Below are 15,711 nucleotides of genomic sequence, written 5' to 3' on the forward strand. Positions count from 1 at the left end.
GGTCGGCTCATGCAGCTTTAATTTACTTAGCTGTGCTTTTGCTTATTTGCCCGGCTTGTTTGTTTGTTTGTTTTAAAATGCATAATATATTTTGAAAGCATGTCTGACTCCCTTCCCTTTATGGATCCATTTGTTTCCTGGCAGTCAGTAATCAAAATACATTGCATTTATGTAACAACTCTTAGTAAGGACCTTAGAGTGCTTAGCACACATTCTGCCCAAGTAATTGGCATTCTCTTACTATATGTATATAGAGCGCCTAGCGCAGGGAGGCCCAAGTTTAGTGGTAGCCCCTCAGGGCTACCTTAAGAAGAGTACTGTGTCGGTTTTTAAGTGATAAATGTCTGTATTTGGAACTGTCTCATTGGCTTCAGTTGATAGACTCAGTAATATGTGTTTTTTTCCCTAAAAAATGTGGCCTAAATTTTTTTGAAAGTGACTAGTGATTTGGGGTGCTTAACTTGAGATAGTGTAAAGGGGCCTGATGTACAGAAAATACTGAGCACCTGCCCCCAGGAAAATCAGACTTCTTTAAAGTGTCTCAAAAATCCCGAAAATCACTCGTGACTTTTGAAAATGGAGGTCTGTAGAAGGCACATGCGTGTTTGGTCCAAATGAGTCTATAATACACGTTTAGTAGAAAACTTTAATTATGTAGGAACTATTCCACTTCCTTGTGCTACAAATACATTTTTTTTAAAGCCTTCCATAAAGGATTTTCCTCCTCCCCCCCCCCGCCCCTTTAAAAATAACAATTGCAGAATGGGCAAGTTAAATACATGCAAATGATTACTTTGAAATTATTTTTCTGCAGCATGCTCATAAATCCAGCAAATTACACTACAGCTGATGCTCTGCCCAGAGCTCATGCTTGATGACCCTGATTGTTCTTATTGCAGAAGCATCTAGAGTCCCCAGTCAGGGTTCAGGGCCTCTTTGTACTAGCTGCAGTACAAAAAGCGAAAACAATGGCAATCTGTGCCTTCAGAGAGCTCACAGTCTACGGTTAGGACCAGGTGCAGAAGGTGAGTAAAGAGATAGCTGGGGGTTGGGTGGAGCGACGCAAGCTGAAGGCCAGTTGTCCAGGTAGCTTTGAGTTGGTATTGGATTGTACGGTACGTTTGGCTGTTGGGTGTCTTTTAAAAATGTGTGCTCTTTTAAAACCTAGAATTAAGATTAGATGATTGATGCAGCTACTTGTATAGACCCCAATAACTTTAGTATCTGAATGGCTTGCACCGTCCCAAGGGGGGTTGGGAAGTCTTATCGTCCCACTTCTACAGATGAGGAGCTGAGCCAGAGAGAGACCAAGTAACTTGCCTGTGGCAGATTGCAGAGCACCTGCTTTCCAAGCCAGCAGCGTAGCCACAAGATCGTCCATTTCCTGAGCAGGAGACTGTGGTCCCTCATGCATGGGAAATATATTCTGTTTGGGTGCGGTCTTCTGTTTGTTCATTGGCTATTGAAATTAGCATTTGAGACAGATTCCTAAGAGGTGGGCAGTGATCCTTTGCAGAATGCTCCTTCGGACGCTAGGCGGGGATGCTTACAGCGTGCTGCGGGTAAGAGCCCTCCTCTCCCCCAGATAATCTTGAGACCTCCATGTGCTCTAACAAAGACATCTGAGCCATCTAATGGGCACTCCGAGCAACCTCTAGATGGGGAAGGATCACTTCAAAAACCATGCATGCAAGGGACAAAATGTGAATGCCTGGTGGGCATGTCTGCTACCCAGAGGCTATACAGCATGGGGCAACAGGGAACCCACCATGCTCATCTCTTCGGAAAACCACTTGTATAGGTGTCTGACTGAGTGATAAACTGGACAGTCTAGCCTTGTATGTGACCCTTGCTGTAGGCACAAGACTATGGGATGTCTGTGTGTACCTGGAGGCTACAGCAGCATTGGTGGTATCCTGGCAGCACCAGCCTCTCAGTGGTGGCTGGGCCCATTGTGCCTTTTCATTTATTTGTGTTTTTATTGGAAGCACATTCATTTTTGGTTGTCGCCCTGCAAGCAGGAGGCTGCTTTGATGAATGACCCCCATGGAGCTCTGTTCCCAAGGCGCCCAGGCTTAAGGCAGGCCTTCAATGGAGATCACTGTATATCAATACTGTTCTAATTGTCCATGACATATGGTCTTGGCTTTTCTCCCAGACAGTCTAAACTAATCATACACTTCTGCTAGAGTAAATAGTCTGTTTGATGGGATATTATAGGGTTACAGCTCTTCCCCGCCCTTCCAGGAGCTTCTTTCTGTGCCTCTAATTTTCCATGTAGTTTACATACTAATGAGCTTCTGTGCAAGCGCACCTGGTGGCTGTGTGAGCCAAACAGGTTCGCAAGCACAAAGTGCCCAGTGTTGCAGCTCACTCTGAGGCGGAGTGGATTTGGCAGAGGAGAGGAGGTAGCCGGGGGCCAAATCCTTCAGCTTCTTATTCGCTCGGGCAAAACTGCCATTGACTTTGCCGAGCAGTTTGGCTGAGTGAGGAGCGAGTCTGAGCGAAGCCAGAGCTTCGGGGGTTTGCTCAGTATTTGCAAGAGCTCCAATGACAAGCGGAGAGAATAGGAGGGGAGAACAAAGACCTGGAGGCTCTGTGCACCAGAGTTCCAAGCTAGGCTACCTGTGTCCCCCCGGCACCCTGCCAGTGCCCCCGCAGGACCTTCAGAGCAGTAGGCTGGATTCAGATCCTCTCCCATCTAGGGTGTCTATAACCTCAGATTCAGCTGGCCTCCTCGGTCATTCAGGGCCATGGCCTCTGAGCCAATCGTCATGTTGCTCTTTATGCCTGGGACAGTCTCTCTTGGTCCTCTCTCCTTCTTCACATTCCTCTTCAGGCAATTCCTCACAAATCTTCCCCTCTCCCTCTTCTGCACATTTGTCTTCTCTTGTGTTTGTCTGGCCTTATTTAGGCTGTAAGCTCTCAAGAGCAGAGATTCTGTCTCCTCTCTGTCTGTAAGGTGCCCTGTACATCCGTGGCTCTCTCTAAACATCTAATAATGACATTAAGGCTAGGATAGTTGTGTGACCCACAACACTGGTATCTGCTCTGTACCCAAATCACAGTGTTAAAGGTTCGGTTGGGCCATACTTACAAAATCAACATGTTAAACATATAATGTTAAGAGAAGGTGTAAATAAAATAGTAAATTTCTAGCAAAAATACAGGCTCTGTTATTTCAGTGTTACAAAAAGCAAAACCCCACTCACTCAGGTTTAGCAAACTCAAACTTGCAAGTGTGCAAAGTGCAACATTAACGCTCATTTCCAAAGGCAAACGAAATGTGATGCCCCATGGGGATATGTGACCCACCAAACTCTCTAGGGGATGCAAAGACCTGCTGGATTTACTCAGTAGCCAATGGACAGGATCACTTGCTAGTCAGGACTTCTCTAAGGTGGAGAAAAGTTTCTCTTTGGGGAATATACACACAGTTACTGAGAAAGTTATCAGCTGGCTACATGGACACATGGAAGCCTCTGGTATGAATGATGGCCAAGGGACAAGGCCTTTCAGGTTGAATAGGACCAGTTTTGTTCATCAGCAAATTAAAAATTTGTAACAACCTGCATTTTGGTGTGGGGGGTGGCAGTGGAATTCTTTTCCACCGCAGGGAAAAAAGCTTCAGAGCTGGCAGCTTGTTTCTGGTCACAATCCCCACTGGACTAACGAGCGAGGGCTGCATAACTTTCGTAGGGTCCTTCCAGGTGGCGAACAGGTGCGTGTTGGGATACAGGCGCCCCAGCCTCCAGGCAGGGGGAGACTCTTATCACACACAGCAGCAGAGAGTGGAGCAGTCCAGTTTGGCGGGGTTTCCCCCATTCCCTGCCTTCTTGTTCACCTTGGGCAGCAACAGGACAAAGGACATGGCCAAAGCACAATGGTAGAAGCTATGCACGTAGGTGTAATCCCACTCCTGAAACCAAAGAGAGAGTCAGTGAGAGTTTCCACTGCTGGAGGATTTGCATCCTCTCTGGGTTCAAGATTCTCACATCACTGAAATTTTAGAGTATTTCATATACACACAGGACAGATTTAATCCCATGGTTCTCTGCCCTGGCACCCCATTCAGTCTTTTTCCCTTTTCATTCAGTGCCTTGCTATTTGAAATTCAAGCTGTGTTGCTTAGTTGCGATTGGTCAAATAAATCACATGGTATTATTTCTGTTCCCTGACTGGATGAGCAATGCTCTTATAGGGCCCGATCCAAAACCCATTGAAGTCAGCGGCAGTCTTTCCATTGACTTCAGTGGACTTTGGATCAGGCCCGTCAGTGGATTTCTGGTGTGAATGCCTGCTGCAGAAACCAGATTTAAAATGAGTTCTCTGCCACTGTACTATATTTAGCTCTCTGCTGATGCTTGGATGTGCATGCTGAAAGGTTGCGCTCTGAGGGCTATTCATGCTAGTAAAGACCAGTCACGCAGATGCTCACAGAAAGTGAAAACAAAAGGGAGGTGAACTATTTGTTGCACTTTTCACTGAGCTCTGGGTGGCTGTTGCTGCTGGAACCTCCTGTCTGGGAAGCTCTGGAGATCTGCTGTGTGCAGTATCACAGAGATGCCAGCATGGCTTGGGGCACTGAGATTAGGAGACCATGGTATAGCATCTAGCAACTCACTGTGAAAGCCTTTTGATTTGCCCAAAGTGCCAGAAATTGCAGTACCTCTCACCTAAGATGGTACAGCAGGCTTCTACTGCTTTGGTACGCCTGAACTTAGACCCAGTACTGGCAAATCCCCATAGACATGGAATATGCCCTCATCAGGCTGGTCTCTGGTGTAATTTCACCCTTATGGTGTGAACATATTTGCAACTCGTGGTCTCCCACAAAGGAGCTGTGTCCAAATAGACTCACAACTACCTGGCCCAGTGTGGTTTGCCTCCGCAACAAGACCAAGTTTCCAAAAGAGATTGGCTTCTATTTTGGCCAGGATGAATGCAGAGGACTTCTGAAAATGGGGCCTTTATTCAGGTGCCTCAATGGGAGCACTGAGCTCTTTGGAAAATCTCTCCCTTCGAGGAGCATCACTGATAAATGCTCTGTGTACACGTCCTACCCGTCCCCTCTTCTGTTACAGGCCATCTGGGCAATACCGGTCGCACCCACCAGCCCAGAAATGAGATCCTGAGACCTCTGCCTCCCTTCAGTGCTGAAAAAGGTTTCCAGCCTTAAACAGGCAGCCGTGGAAAAGTAAAGTGGACTTAACACAGGCTGATTTGCACATTTCTCTGCTCTTGAATGAAGTGTTTCATTACACTGCTTAGGAGAAGCTCAAGCAGAAGGAAGGAGGAGATTGTGGATTGTGGGGAGGGGAATTTGTGCTAAGTGACGCTTTTATGTTCTGCTAGAAGTTGCAATTACTTAAAGCTTTGAAAAATAATCCTCTGGCAGCCCTGTGAAGTCGTATCGATTTGCTCCCAATGCACAAAATGGCAGTAACCCAAGGGCTGAACACATGCTCAGCGAGAGGCAGGGTCGAGAGTGTTATGTCCCCTTTTCTTCATGGACATTGGTGACGTAGGGCCTTCTGTACAGGAAAAGAGTATAGTCTAGTGGTTACAGCAGAAGGTTGAGGGCCCTATCCAATGCCCATTGGAGTCAATCAGTATCCTTCCACTGAGTTCAGTGGACATTGGATCAGGCCCTTCATCAGAACTCCTGGGTTCTGTTCTTCACTCTGCCACTGATATGGGTTTTGACCTTTGGCTAAATCACACAGGGCCAGATTTTCAAGAGGTCCCCCCACTGGAGAAAATTGTGAGCTGTTCACAGACAATTTGCCAATGGAAAAAGAGATGAAAAAAATCTTCATCAACTAAATGATTCGCTGTCAATTCTTTGCCCAACTCTGGTTATAATTAATAGATAGAGGCCTGCACAGACACAAAATTTGTATCCACATCCGATCCGCAATCTGCAAACATAGTCCATGGATATCCGTGGATATAAGGCGGATATCTGCAGATTTGCAGGGCTCTATTAATAGACCAGTTTTCCTCCTTTTTAAGCCGTTCAGTGAGCTGGGGTTGAAGGCATTCCCGTGGGGAGCTGCATGAGAGGGTGGCATGCCCACTGTGAGAAGCCGTCCATTTAAATAGTCTTATTAGCACCTCTGGCAGAGCTCCTCAGGGCCTTGTGGTGCCGTGAGTTAGGGCAAGAAGGGTGGGGTCCATGAAGGGATTTAGGTGTTGCAATACGCAGTGTTGCAGAGCCCACCTTTAAGATGCTTAGAAAACAACACTGCCATCCACAAAGCCTGAGCGAGGCACCTAGGATCCAATACAATGCATGGGGAAGATAGGGGCCAATGTAATCCGCAAAAGCCAGAACGCCATGTAGCTAGCCAATGGGAGATGCCGACGAGGGAGGGAATTGAACCTGGATCTCCGACAGTCCAGGTGAGCACTCTAACTGCTAGGTAGTGGCCCCACCCCTTCCTTCTTCAGCAGGATTTCGTAGGGGGTCCAATCCATTATGTGGCCTCAGCGTATGTCTACTGGATTGGGCCCCACATATGATTTAGGTGGATGAATGCCCGGCTTCCCCTGGTATGCGAGTTGCTCTGGGGTTTAGGCGGGAGATAGGCCTCAAGATGCTTTTAGGGTGAGGCAGCCACGCGCATGTTCAGAGGCAGCAACATGGGCACCGAGGGACCTTTCACCTGACACTTAGGTGCCGAGTGAGTTTAGGCACCTACAGAGTTTGGCGGGAGTCTTGGGGATTGCAGGGAGTCAAAACAGGGATGTAGGCACCTAAATCACTACTCAGCACAATGTCTGCTCAGGTGAGCCTCTGGCAGTGGTTTTTGTATGTGAAATGGACACCTGTCCGCTGGCACCTGGACTAAGACTAAGACCTGCTGACTAGGCAATAATTTTAGATGAATTCTGGCCTGGGTTGGATTTGAGCCAGAGATCCTCTTACCCTGGGAATCTCCTTCACACCCTGTCATTATCACTGTAATTTATTGTGCAGACAGGTACCTCAAAGAAGAATCTCAGCATGAGTGCTAACGCCCCAAAGCAGAAGCCTGGGCCTATCTGTTGTGTGTAGACGCTCTTGTCGGGGTACAGGCCTCTCTTTTCTTTCATCTTCTGCAGCTGGAAGGGAACAGAAAGCACGTGAAGCCCTTTCACCCCATGTTCAATCTCGTTCAGCTTCTGAAAGATCCCATGCAATTAAAAAGCAAAGCAAGCAAAACCTCTGATAGTGACTGGCTGGTTGGGTTACTCTCTTTGATCCTTAACGCCTGGGACCGGACATGAGATCGAGAAGATTGTGCTCTTGTTTGCTGCTTTCAAGAGTGAGTCTTGAGTAGAGCAAGGTATAGTGTGGGCAGGCACTTGGCTACTTTTCCCTTCGCCACAGCAAATCCCTTTTTATTAGGCCTTCACATCATTCTGACAATGCACCCCAACCTGCAGCTCCTATTGGCTGGGAATGGCGAACCGCGGCCGCTGGGAGCTGCGGGGGGCCGTGCCTGTGGACAGTCAACGTAAACAAAATGTCTCGCCGCCCGCCAGCGGATTACCCTGTTGGGCTGCGCGCCGAAGGTTGCCGACCCCTGGGCTACAGTAATACAATAAATACTAATAAAGAAGTGAAGGTTAGTGACATTATTAACTTGGGACTGGGCTCACTGAATTTTCCATGATGCTTGGTCCTTACACAGTTTTTGTTCTATCAATTTTACACACACTCTCTCTCTCTAATAACTCTGACGCTCTCTTTAATAAATCTGACTCGTGGCAACCTATGGTTTGCTGCATAATATGCCCTTTGGAAGGCCACTGTTTTCTAGTCACCCCCAGAAGTTGGAAGCCACGTTGTGTAGTCTTAAAACAGAATCAGACCTGAGTTTGTTCCACCAGAATTATGGCTCTGCTGTACCACCTGTTTTTAGGTAAATCTTCCATTGATTTCAGGGCAATTTACCAGACCACACTGCCTCTTGGTTATTGTAAAAACTCCATAAATATATTCTTGATGACTAGAAACATAAGAACATGAGATCCGCTAGAGTGGCTCAGACCAATCAAATCCGGCAATGATCACAAAAGCTTTTTGTTATTTGCCTGCTTTCCGTTTTCACTGAATACAGAATAACTCCATTTCCCTTCTGAATCCAGCCCCAGTGTCATAATGTGCAGCAGACTTTGGTTTAGAAAAGAAAATTATTCCCCCTGCAGTGTCTTCTCTGTCGCTTGAAAGCTTTACTGGGAAACTCCCAATTTGTTCTTTGATGGTAGGCTGAGAGGTGGGTACAAGCAGACCTCAGGGCTTACATGGGACTGACGTGGTGGATAGAACTTTGCAGCTCTCTGTCCAGAAGTGACTTAGCCCATGTGAAGTGGCCAGCTGGCTTCTTACTTACCCATTTCACGGTTATCACAAGGACGGCCGTCCCGATTGGTCCTGAATAGACGCCATATCCCCATCGGTCATGGTAAATCCTCACTGCTATAGTGAGCACGCCGAACATCACAAAGGTCGACCTTTTAGGCTCATCAAACTCTGCCAGAGCTGCAAGGCACAAACCAAAGTGAGGATCAGAGCATCTAATCTTCCATTGCTTTGATTTGCTCCAGATACTTGGTGTTTCTACAGCACCTTCCATCCAAGGGTTCACTTTGGGCTAAACATGGCTGATGGAAGCCCTGAGAATTTGACCCTAACCCCACCACTCCTCTATTAGGTCGGTGTTATTATACAGTGCATGGGGAAAGTGAGGCATAGAGAGGCAAAGTGGCTTGCCCAAGGGTGGGCAGGAAACCTCTAGCAGAGCTAGGAGTAGATCCCAGATTTCCTGACTCCCAGGCTCTCTGAGATAAAAAAAGGGTAATTTAATGTCTCATGAAAATGTTCTACCCTCCAGTTCATTTCCTTCCTTCCTTCTTAACCAGGGGCAGCTTTAGTCAGAGGTGAGATAATCACCTACAGTGTCGCATCTAAGATAGCTTCAAAGACCACTGAGATCACCAGAGCTCCTTGCCTCCAGGCAAGCAGGGGTTAAGGGGAGGTTAGCAGGACACCAGCTGGAGATGCCGCAAAGCTGTCTCCCAGAAAGTGAGATTCTAGCTGCAGACAGGGCTTTGGGGCGCATTTCGGCGCAGTGGGGACATACTGAGGTTCCTAGACGTATCTTACACAGGGAACACCAACTGTTGTCAAAGAGGAAGGTGATCAATTGTTCTCCACGTCCGTTGAAGGTAGGCCGAGAAGTAATGGGCTTAATGTGCAGCAGGGGAGATTTAGGTCCGATAGTAGGAAAAACCGTCTGACTCTAAGGGTAGTTAAGCTCTGGAACAGGCTTCCAAGGGAGGGGGTAGAATCACTGCCATCAGAGGTTTTTAAGAACAACTTTAAAATGGAGCAATCTAAGACCAGCTCGTTCTACAGCACCTGGCCCTCTCTGCACGCAGAACAAATAGGGCTAGGAATATTCATTCAGTCTGATGGCCCACTCAGTGCTTTATAATATTTCACGTGGCGGCTTTCCCAGCTGACAAACTGCCCAGGATTGGATCAGTTAGCACTGTGTAGCTGGCTACCTCCTTCCCCCAAGTCATCAATTACAGACCGAGAGAAGCAGTAGGAAGCTGGCCTCTGATATTTTCTGCTTGTCTGTCAAAACAATTAAGGTTTGGAACAGCACAAGACTGCATTGTATTGTGCGGGGCAGTGGCACAAAGTGGATATTTCCCATTGTTCCACATGGTGGCGTGACATAATTGTGATTATTATTAATTATTTGTATTACTGTGCTGCCTAGGGGCCTGAGTCATAAGCTAGGACCTTAATGTGCTAGGTGCTGTACAAACACAGACATGCTAACAATATTAGCCACGACGATCATTTCTTCCCAGTAAAGTGCTATGAGGAGATCAAACAGCAGAAATCTTGTTAATTGTTCAGGCGGAACTTGGGCCCATCTAGTTCTTTAGTACCCTAGTGTGAGACAGGACTTGCTGGGTTATCTGTAGGGAATATAAACTGCACGATTATTTCAGGGCCACACCAAGTGTGACCCACAGCTGTGCAGACAAGGGCTCACAGGCTCAGAGTTCTCTTGTGTGTGGCTCTCCGAGGCACCTTTGCAGAAAGAGACAAAGGGTAAAACTTTTCAAGTATCTCAGAGATTTAGGAACATAGTTCCATTTTTCTAAGTGACACAGGCACCCAGGAGCCTGCATCTCATTGAAAGTCAAAGGGATTTAGGCTCTTAAGGGACTCAGTCCCTTTTCAAAATGGAAATTAGGCTTCAAAATCACTTAGATCAGGAGTGGCCAAACTTACTGACCCTCTGAGCCACATACAATAATTTTCAGAAGTTCAAGAGCCGCAACACACGCACAGCCAACCCCATGGGGTGGCATCTGCTGAGGCCTGGGGCTTCTGCTCTGATGGCCCCCTGTGGGGCTAAAGCCCTTAGACACCCCTCCCTGCAGGGCAGAAACCCCAAGCTCCCCCCAGCCCAGTCTGGTAGATAGAGAATGGTTGTGTGTGGAGGGGGAGCTCCGCGAGCCACACTTTAACTGTAAAAGAGCTGTGTGCAGCTCACGAGCCACAGTTTGGCCCTGCCTGACTTAGACACTTTTGAAAAGTTTACCCAAAGGTTAAGATTTCCAAGGATGATGGTGACTTTAGCCACACAGCTCCCATTAATTTCAGTGGGACTTGTAAAAACAACGAGGAGTCCTTGTGGCACCTTAGCGACTATCAAATTTATTTGGGCATAAGCTTTCGTGGGATATAACCCACTTCATCAGATGCATGGAGTGGAAAATACAAGTAAGCAGGACTAAATATACAGCACATGAAAAGATGGGAGTTGCCTTACCAAGTGGGGGGGGGGGGTTTAGTGCTAACGAGGCCAATTCAATTAGGGTGGATGTGGATGTGGGACTTGTGTAGCTAAATTCCCCTAGTTGACTTTGCAAGTGCCAGCCAAACTCTAGAGGTTTCAGGGTGTGGTGGCTGAATTCACTTTCCCAGGAGATCCTGGGGAACAACGTAATATTCAGTTTTCCAGGTGGACAGGCCAAGGCACTTGAGCCAGTTGAGCCAATGGTCAGGCACGGTAGGATCTCTAGCTTCCTCCTTATTCTCTTCACTTTGAGCCCTCAGCCCTAATGACTTTGCACCATCTTCTACATGTGATCCTATAGGACTATTCGGGCCCTGTCCACCCTAAGATCTGAATCCTGCTAACTCGCTCTGGATGCAGCATAGGCTGCACAGACACCTGCTTGAAGTTTGGAAACTTGAAGTCGCCAGTGCAAGTAAATTATTAGAGGCTTTTGTTTAGCACAGAATCAGGTAATAACTGATTAAAAGTTATGGATCCCAGTGGGCTCCATGCTTTTCCAGCTTACCCAGCTGTGTTATGGCTGTCCTGGATTTGCATTCCAGGAAACATGCCCAAGGGTCTGTACGTACGCACATGTGTGTTCAATCTTTACAAGCAACATGGTGAAAAGCTATCCCACATTTCAGTCACCACACCTTCTATGTCCTTGGATCACATTTTTACAGGGATAAATGTCCGCATTTTAATTTGTTTCCCTGATGGTCAATAGTTTAAACCTCTTAGTTCTGATTTTTTTATTTTTTGTAAAATTCAATAGTAAAGCAATCAAGTTCAACCGAGCTGCAACCAGCCAAGTTATAGAGATTAAAACTCATTTACCTTGAAATTGCTCTAATCAAGTGGAGAATGGCCCTGGAATCTTATTTGCCTATTTTTTTAAAGTCATCACAAAGGAGACTACACACACGATGGATAGACTAGGAACCAAGCTGAACCCTTCCCTTGATATTCAAACTGTTGTTGAGCTCAACCATATTTGTGATTAACTTCTCCCACACTCATTTTAACATACAGAAGGTTTATCATGTTCCTAGTTGGGGGGTGAAGTATTCCAGTCCCCCTTTTCTGTGTAAATGCTGCATAAACTCTGGATACCCTGGCCTGGAAGGGCCATGTTGGCCAAGTCATCCTTCCATCAAAAGAGACCAGAGAGTTGGGGATAAAATGGTCTCAAGGCATGTTGGGAATGTGACTGTAAACTCTCACTTGAGCATTGGGAAGGTTGGTAGAGTTGAGTGATTTGTCAGTCGTTCACGTGAATCAAGGTAGAGAATATATATTCTAGAGCTGGTTGGAATTTTTTGAATGAAACATTTTTTTGTTGAAAACTGGCCTTTTTGCCAAAATCAGAAATTCTTGTGAAAAAGTTTTTTCAAAGAATGTGTTGACCGTATCAAAGAGGGAAAATTTAGTCTTTTGTTTTTCTTTTTTTCTTTTCCCTTTCTTTTCCCTTTATGGAAGAAGGGAGAAAAAGAAAGCAGGGAAATGGGAAACATGGCGTGGGGGGAGGGTGGAGGGGGGAAAGGAAAAAATGAAAACGGTCAAAACCCACAGATTTTAAATAAAAAAGGGTAATGAGATATTTTTTCCATTTCCCAACATGCTCTGATATTTCCTCACAGCCAAAATTAGGTCCTGATAAATCAGGGGGATTTATTTGTTAGAAGAAATGAGTTTTGATTTGCTTATGTATGTTTGCCAGAGTTTGAAGAAATGAGCCCTGGTATAAAAAGATTTGCTTAAGAGTTGATAATGGTGGTGGACATCCATCTGTGGGCTTCTTGGCTTCCAGGGCGAGGAATGTGGTACAAATACCTAAACAGACCTGTCAAGAATCAGTGCTTGTCTCCAGATCCAGAGCTTTTCCAGCCACTCTTTAGGACAGGTACTGTCTATTTGTTCTGAGTTTGTACAGCACCTAGCACAGTGGGACCCTGGCCTATGATTACAGGCCTGAGGCCCTAGCACAATTCAAATCATAGGAATCCACAGCTTGGGTTGGGTTCCATAAGGAAATATCTCAAAGTTGGCTCCTATAATTGGGAGTCATAGGGGACAGCATCTCTCTCATGACTGAAGCCCACTAACCATTGTGACACAGACACCAACAAGTCCTGTACCCTAAAACACCAACCCACAAATATTGCAACATGTTAAGAACTGACAAAGACTCATGCTTACCCATCAGTGACACCCAAATGGACAAAGCCGTCCCATAGACGCTGAAATACTCCAGGATATCATACCGCATGAAACATAGCACTGACAAACCAGGTCCATCACATGCATGGTAAATCTATTAAAAAGGATAATTCAAAGGCACATTACCAAGGCAGGGGTCAGCCACAACTGAGCCTAAACAGGACTTACACTGTGCCTAGGCCTTTGTGCTGTTTCTCTGTATAAGGGCAAGTTTCAAGCTCTGCAGCATTCCCTTAAAATTCACTGGTTCAATGGACGTTCCTGCCCGTAAACTCATTCGCTACAATATTTGCAAAACATTTTCATGCACAATGGGTATGAGCACAGGCAAAGAAAATTCACTGGGAATATCAAAGGCATATTTGTGGGAATTCTTTTGTTGTATGTATTTGCCTAGCTCTAGTTTCTTCCTCGGACAACTAGACTCCACTACGCCCCCTCTGCTAGCTCTGAGATGCTTCTCCGCTCCTGATTTGGTCTCTTACCCATTTGGCAACAAATGGACCTGACACAATTCTTGCCAGCGTTTCTCTCTGGGGACACTAATATCGTTTACGGTGAGAATTGCTGCAAATTCTTCAGCCCATTCTCTTTTCTATGGCAGCTTTTGCCATTGAGAGAACCCCCCTCCCCCGCTTGGTGCTGGGCTTTGAGAAGGCTGGAGATGGGGAGGAGAGAGCTGGAGAGAGCATTTCTGGCTGAAGTAGAAGCACTTGTCTAAGATGGACAGATGCTTTCACTGGGCTGAAGAATTTCCTGTGGGGGAGTCTGAGTGGGACTATACAATGCAGCAGCAGCTGCATCACTGCATTGCTCGTCCTGACATACTCTGACAGCCCTGGCAGCTGTCTCCCTTTTCTTACATTTTAATATTTTGCATCTTCAGATTATTCTCTAAGGGCCCGATCCACCTCCTATCGAAGTCCTTGGCAAGTTTTCTATTGGCTTCAGTGGGAGTTGTAATAGGTCCTAAAATGGTGCCAAATGTGTTTACGTGGCATGGTACAGTTTTATTAGCCAGTCTGGTAGGTTTTTAGATGCTAGTAGGATTTTCTTCCCTGTTAACAAGGCTGGCCTTTATAATAAGGGATGAGCGTGGTCCTGCAGATGGAGCACTGCACTGTGCATCTGGAGACATGTGTGCTACTCCTAGCTCTGCCACCGACGTGCTTTGATGATGCTGGGTAGGTCACTTAACCTTCCAGGGCCTGGGTTTCCCTACATCTGTAACATGGGTGTAACGATTCTTACTTGCCATTACAAAGTGCTTTGAAATCTATGATTGAAAAGGCTAAATATTATATGAGTTCAGTTATTGTGCATGGTGGAAGAAATCCAGTTCTGTTCAGGTTCTTATACCACACTCATCCCCACTGTGTCTGAAAGGTAACTAGGTTGATGATGCGAATTCTATTCTGTATAGTTAAACAATGTGTGTATATAATAATAGAGTGAACAGTTGTGCAAAGTCCTACTCATCTGCATGACTAGAGCAAGTGAATTAATTATTTCTGTGTGTGCATGTGAACAAAATAGCCTTCTTACCCCCATTATTATCATGGGAAGGGAAGGCAAATAGATTTTCACTCTAGGCTAGTACAATTTCAAGACTGTTCGGCCAGACTGGAAAGTTAATAATCATCTTTCTTGATAACTCTGTGGCATCTCCCTCAATCTTTCCTCTGCTACTCCATAAATTCCCCCTTTCCCAGCTTTAATTTACACCATAATTCAGCTATCGTAAAATCAATAATTCCACTCTATGCTTTTGTCTAAAATTACAAAACATCAACTTACTTTAAATACAGTTTAAAACCAGAATACGGGATGGCCACTTATGAACTGTAACGGACAAACCGACAGATGCTACCACACCCTAAATGTGCAATTACAATAAAGGATTCAAATATATTTCCCTATGATCACTGCTCTTTGTTATCATAAACTGAAGAATCTCATTCAGGATACTCAGGGCAATACACAGTGGCAAGACGTATCCAACAGTGGGTATTTTTCAGATACGCAATACGCTATGTTCCCCCCCCAGTGTATGGTGTTTCCCCCCGTTAGTATTTCATAAGACTCCTGTTTGTTTGTTTGTTTTGTAAATCCTTCAGCCCACTTGCATGTTTATTTCCCAACGGAGACTCCGCAGAAAAGGGGTAAAGTAGGACATTGCCAACAAAAGAAACAGAAGGAATTCTTACCGCAACAAAGAACATAGTGAAGAAATAAACCATGGCTTCCATGTGGAATCTTCGCTTGGCTGCAATACTGATGGTCGGGAGGAAGACCAGGCTGCTGATAGTTGGGAGGAGAAGCTTGGCAACTAGTGAACCCATTGAGGGATGGGTGACAATCACAGGAGAACTCGGAGGAATATTATTATTCAGAGGAATAAAACCTTTTAAAAAAATCAGTAAGAAAGTTGGTTAGAGAGAACTCAGAAGGACAGCAGGGAGCAGCTCTAAGTAGGACTACAGAGTGTTGTGAAAACAGCTGTGGCAAGTGTGCTTTAAAATTTAAATGCCCTGATGCTGGGTTCGTTCTAGGTGATGTCAGCAGATGACACGTGCCAGCAGCTGAAGGGGAAGATGGCACAGCTGCTGATGGCTTGCCCTTTAAATGGTCT

General features: G+C 45.8%; 1 protein-coding gene across 1 annotated transcript; it reads right to left on the bottom strand.

Annotated features, from left to right (window-relative positions):
* Positions 1-3,772: 3,772 nt before the first annotated feature.
* Positions 3,773-15,421, bottom strand: MYMK (myomaker, myoblast fusion factor). The gene is made up of 5 exons (XM_077836188.1): positions 15,287-15,421; positions 13,059-13,173; positions 8,382-8,530; positions 6,991-7,107; positions 3,773-3,919 (listed from the first exon to the last, which is right to left on the bottom strand). Exons 1-5 carry the CDS (start codon positions 15,419-15,421, stop codon positions 3,773-3,775), a joined length of 663 nt encoding a protein of 220 aa, XP_077692314.1.
* Between the last annotated feature and the right edge of the window lie 290 nt (positions 15,422-15,711).

The sequence above is a fragment of the Eretmochelys imbricata genome, chromosome 16, assembly GCF_965152235.1.
Source record: "Eretmochelys imbricata isolate rEreImb1 chromosome 16, rEreImb1.hap1, whole genome shotgun sequence".
Lineage (NCBI taxonomy): Eukaryota > Metazoa > Chordata > Testudines > Cheloniidae > Eretmochelys > Eretmochelys imbricata.

What these genes read in the sequence shown, in the direction of transcription:
- MYMK (XM_077836188.1), bottom strand. Translation starts at nt 15,421, where the DNA reads ATGGGTTCACTAGTTGCCAAGCTTCTCCTCCCAACTATCAGCAGCCTG. An exon ending in TCACTATGTTCTTTGTTGCG is followed by an intron (nt 13,174 to 15,286) that starts GTAAGAATTCCT and finishes CCTTTTTAATAG; the next exon opens with ATTTACCATGCATGTGATGG. An exon ending in CATTTGGGTGTCACTGATGG is followed by an intron (nt 8,531 to 13,058) that starts GTAAGCATGAGT and finishes TGTGCCTTGCAG; the next exon opens with CTCTGGCAGAGTTTGATGAG.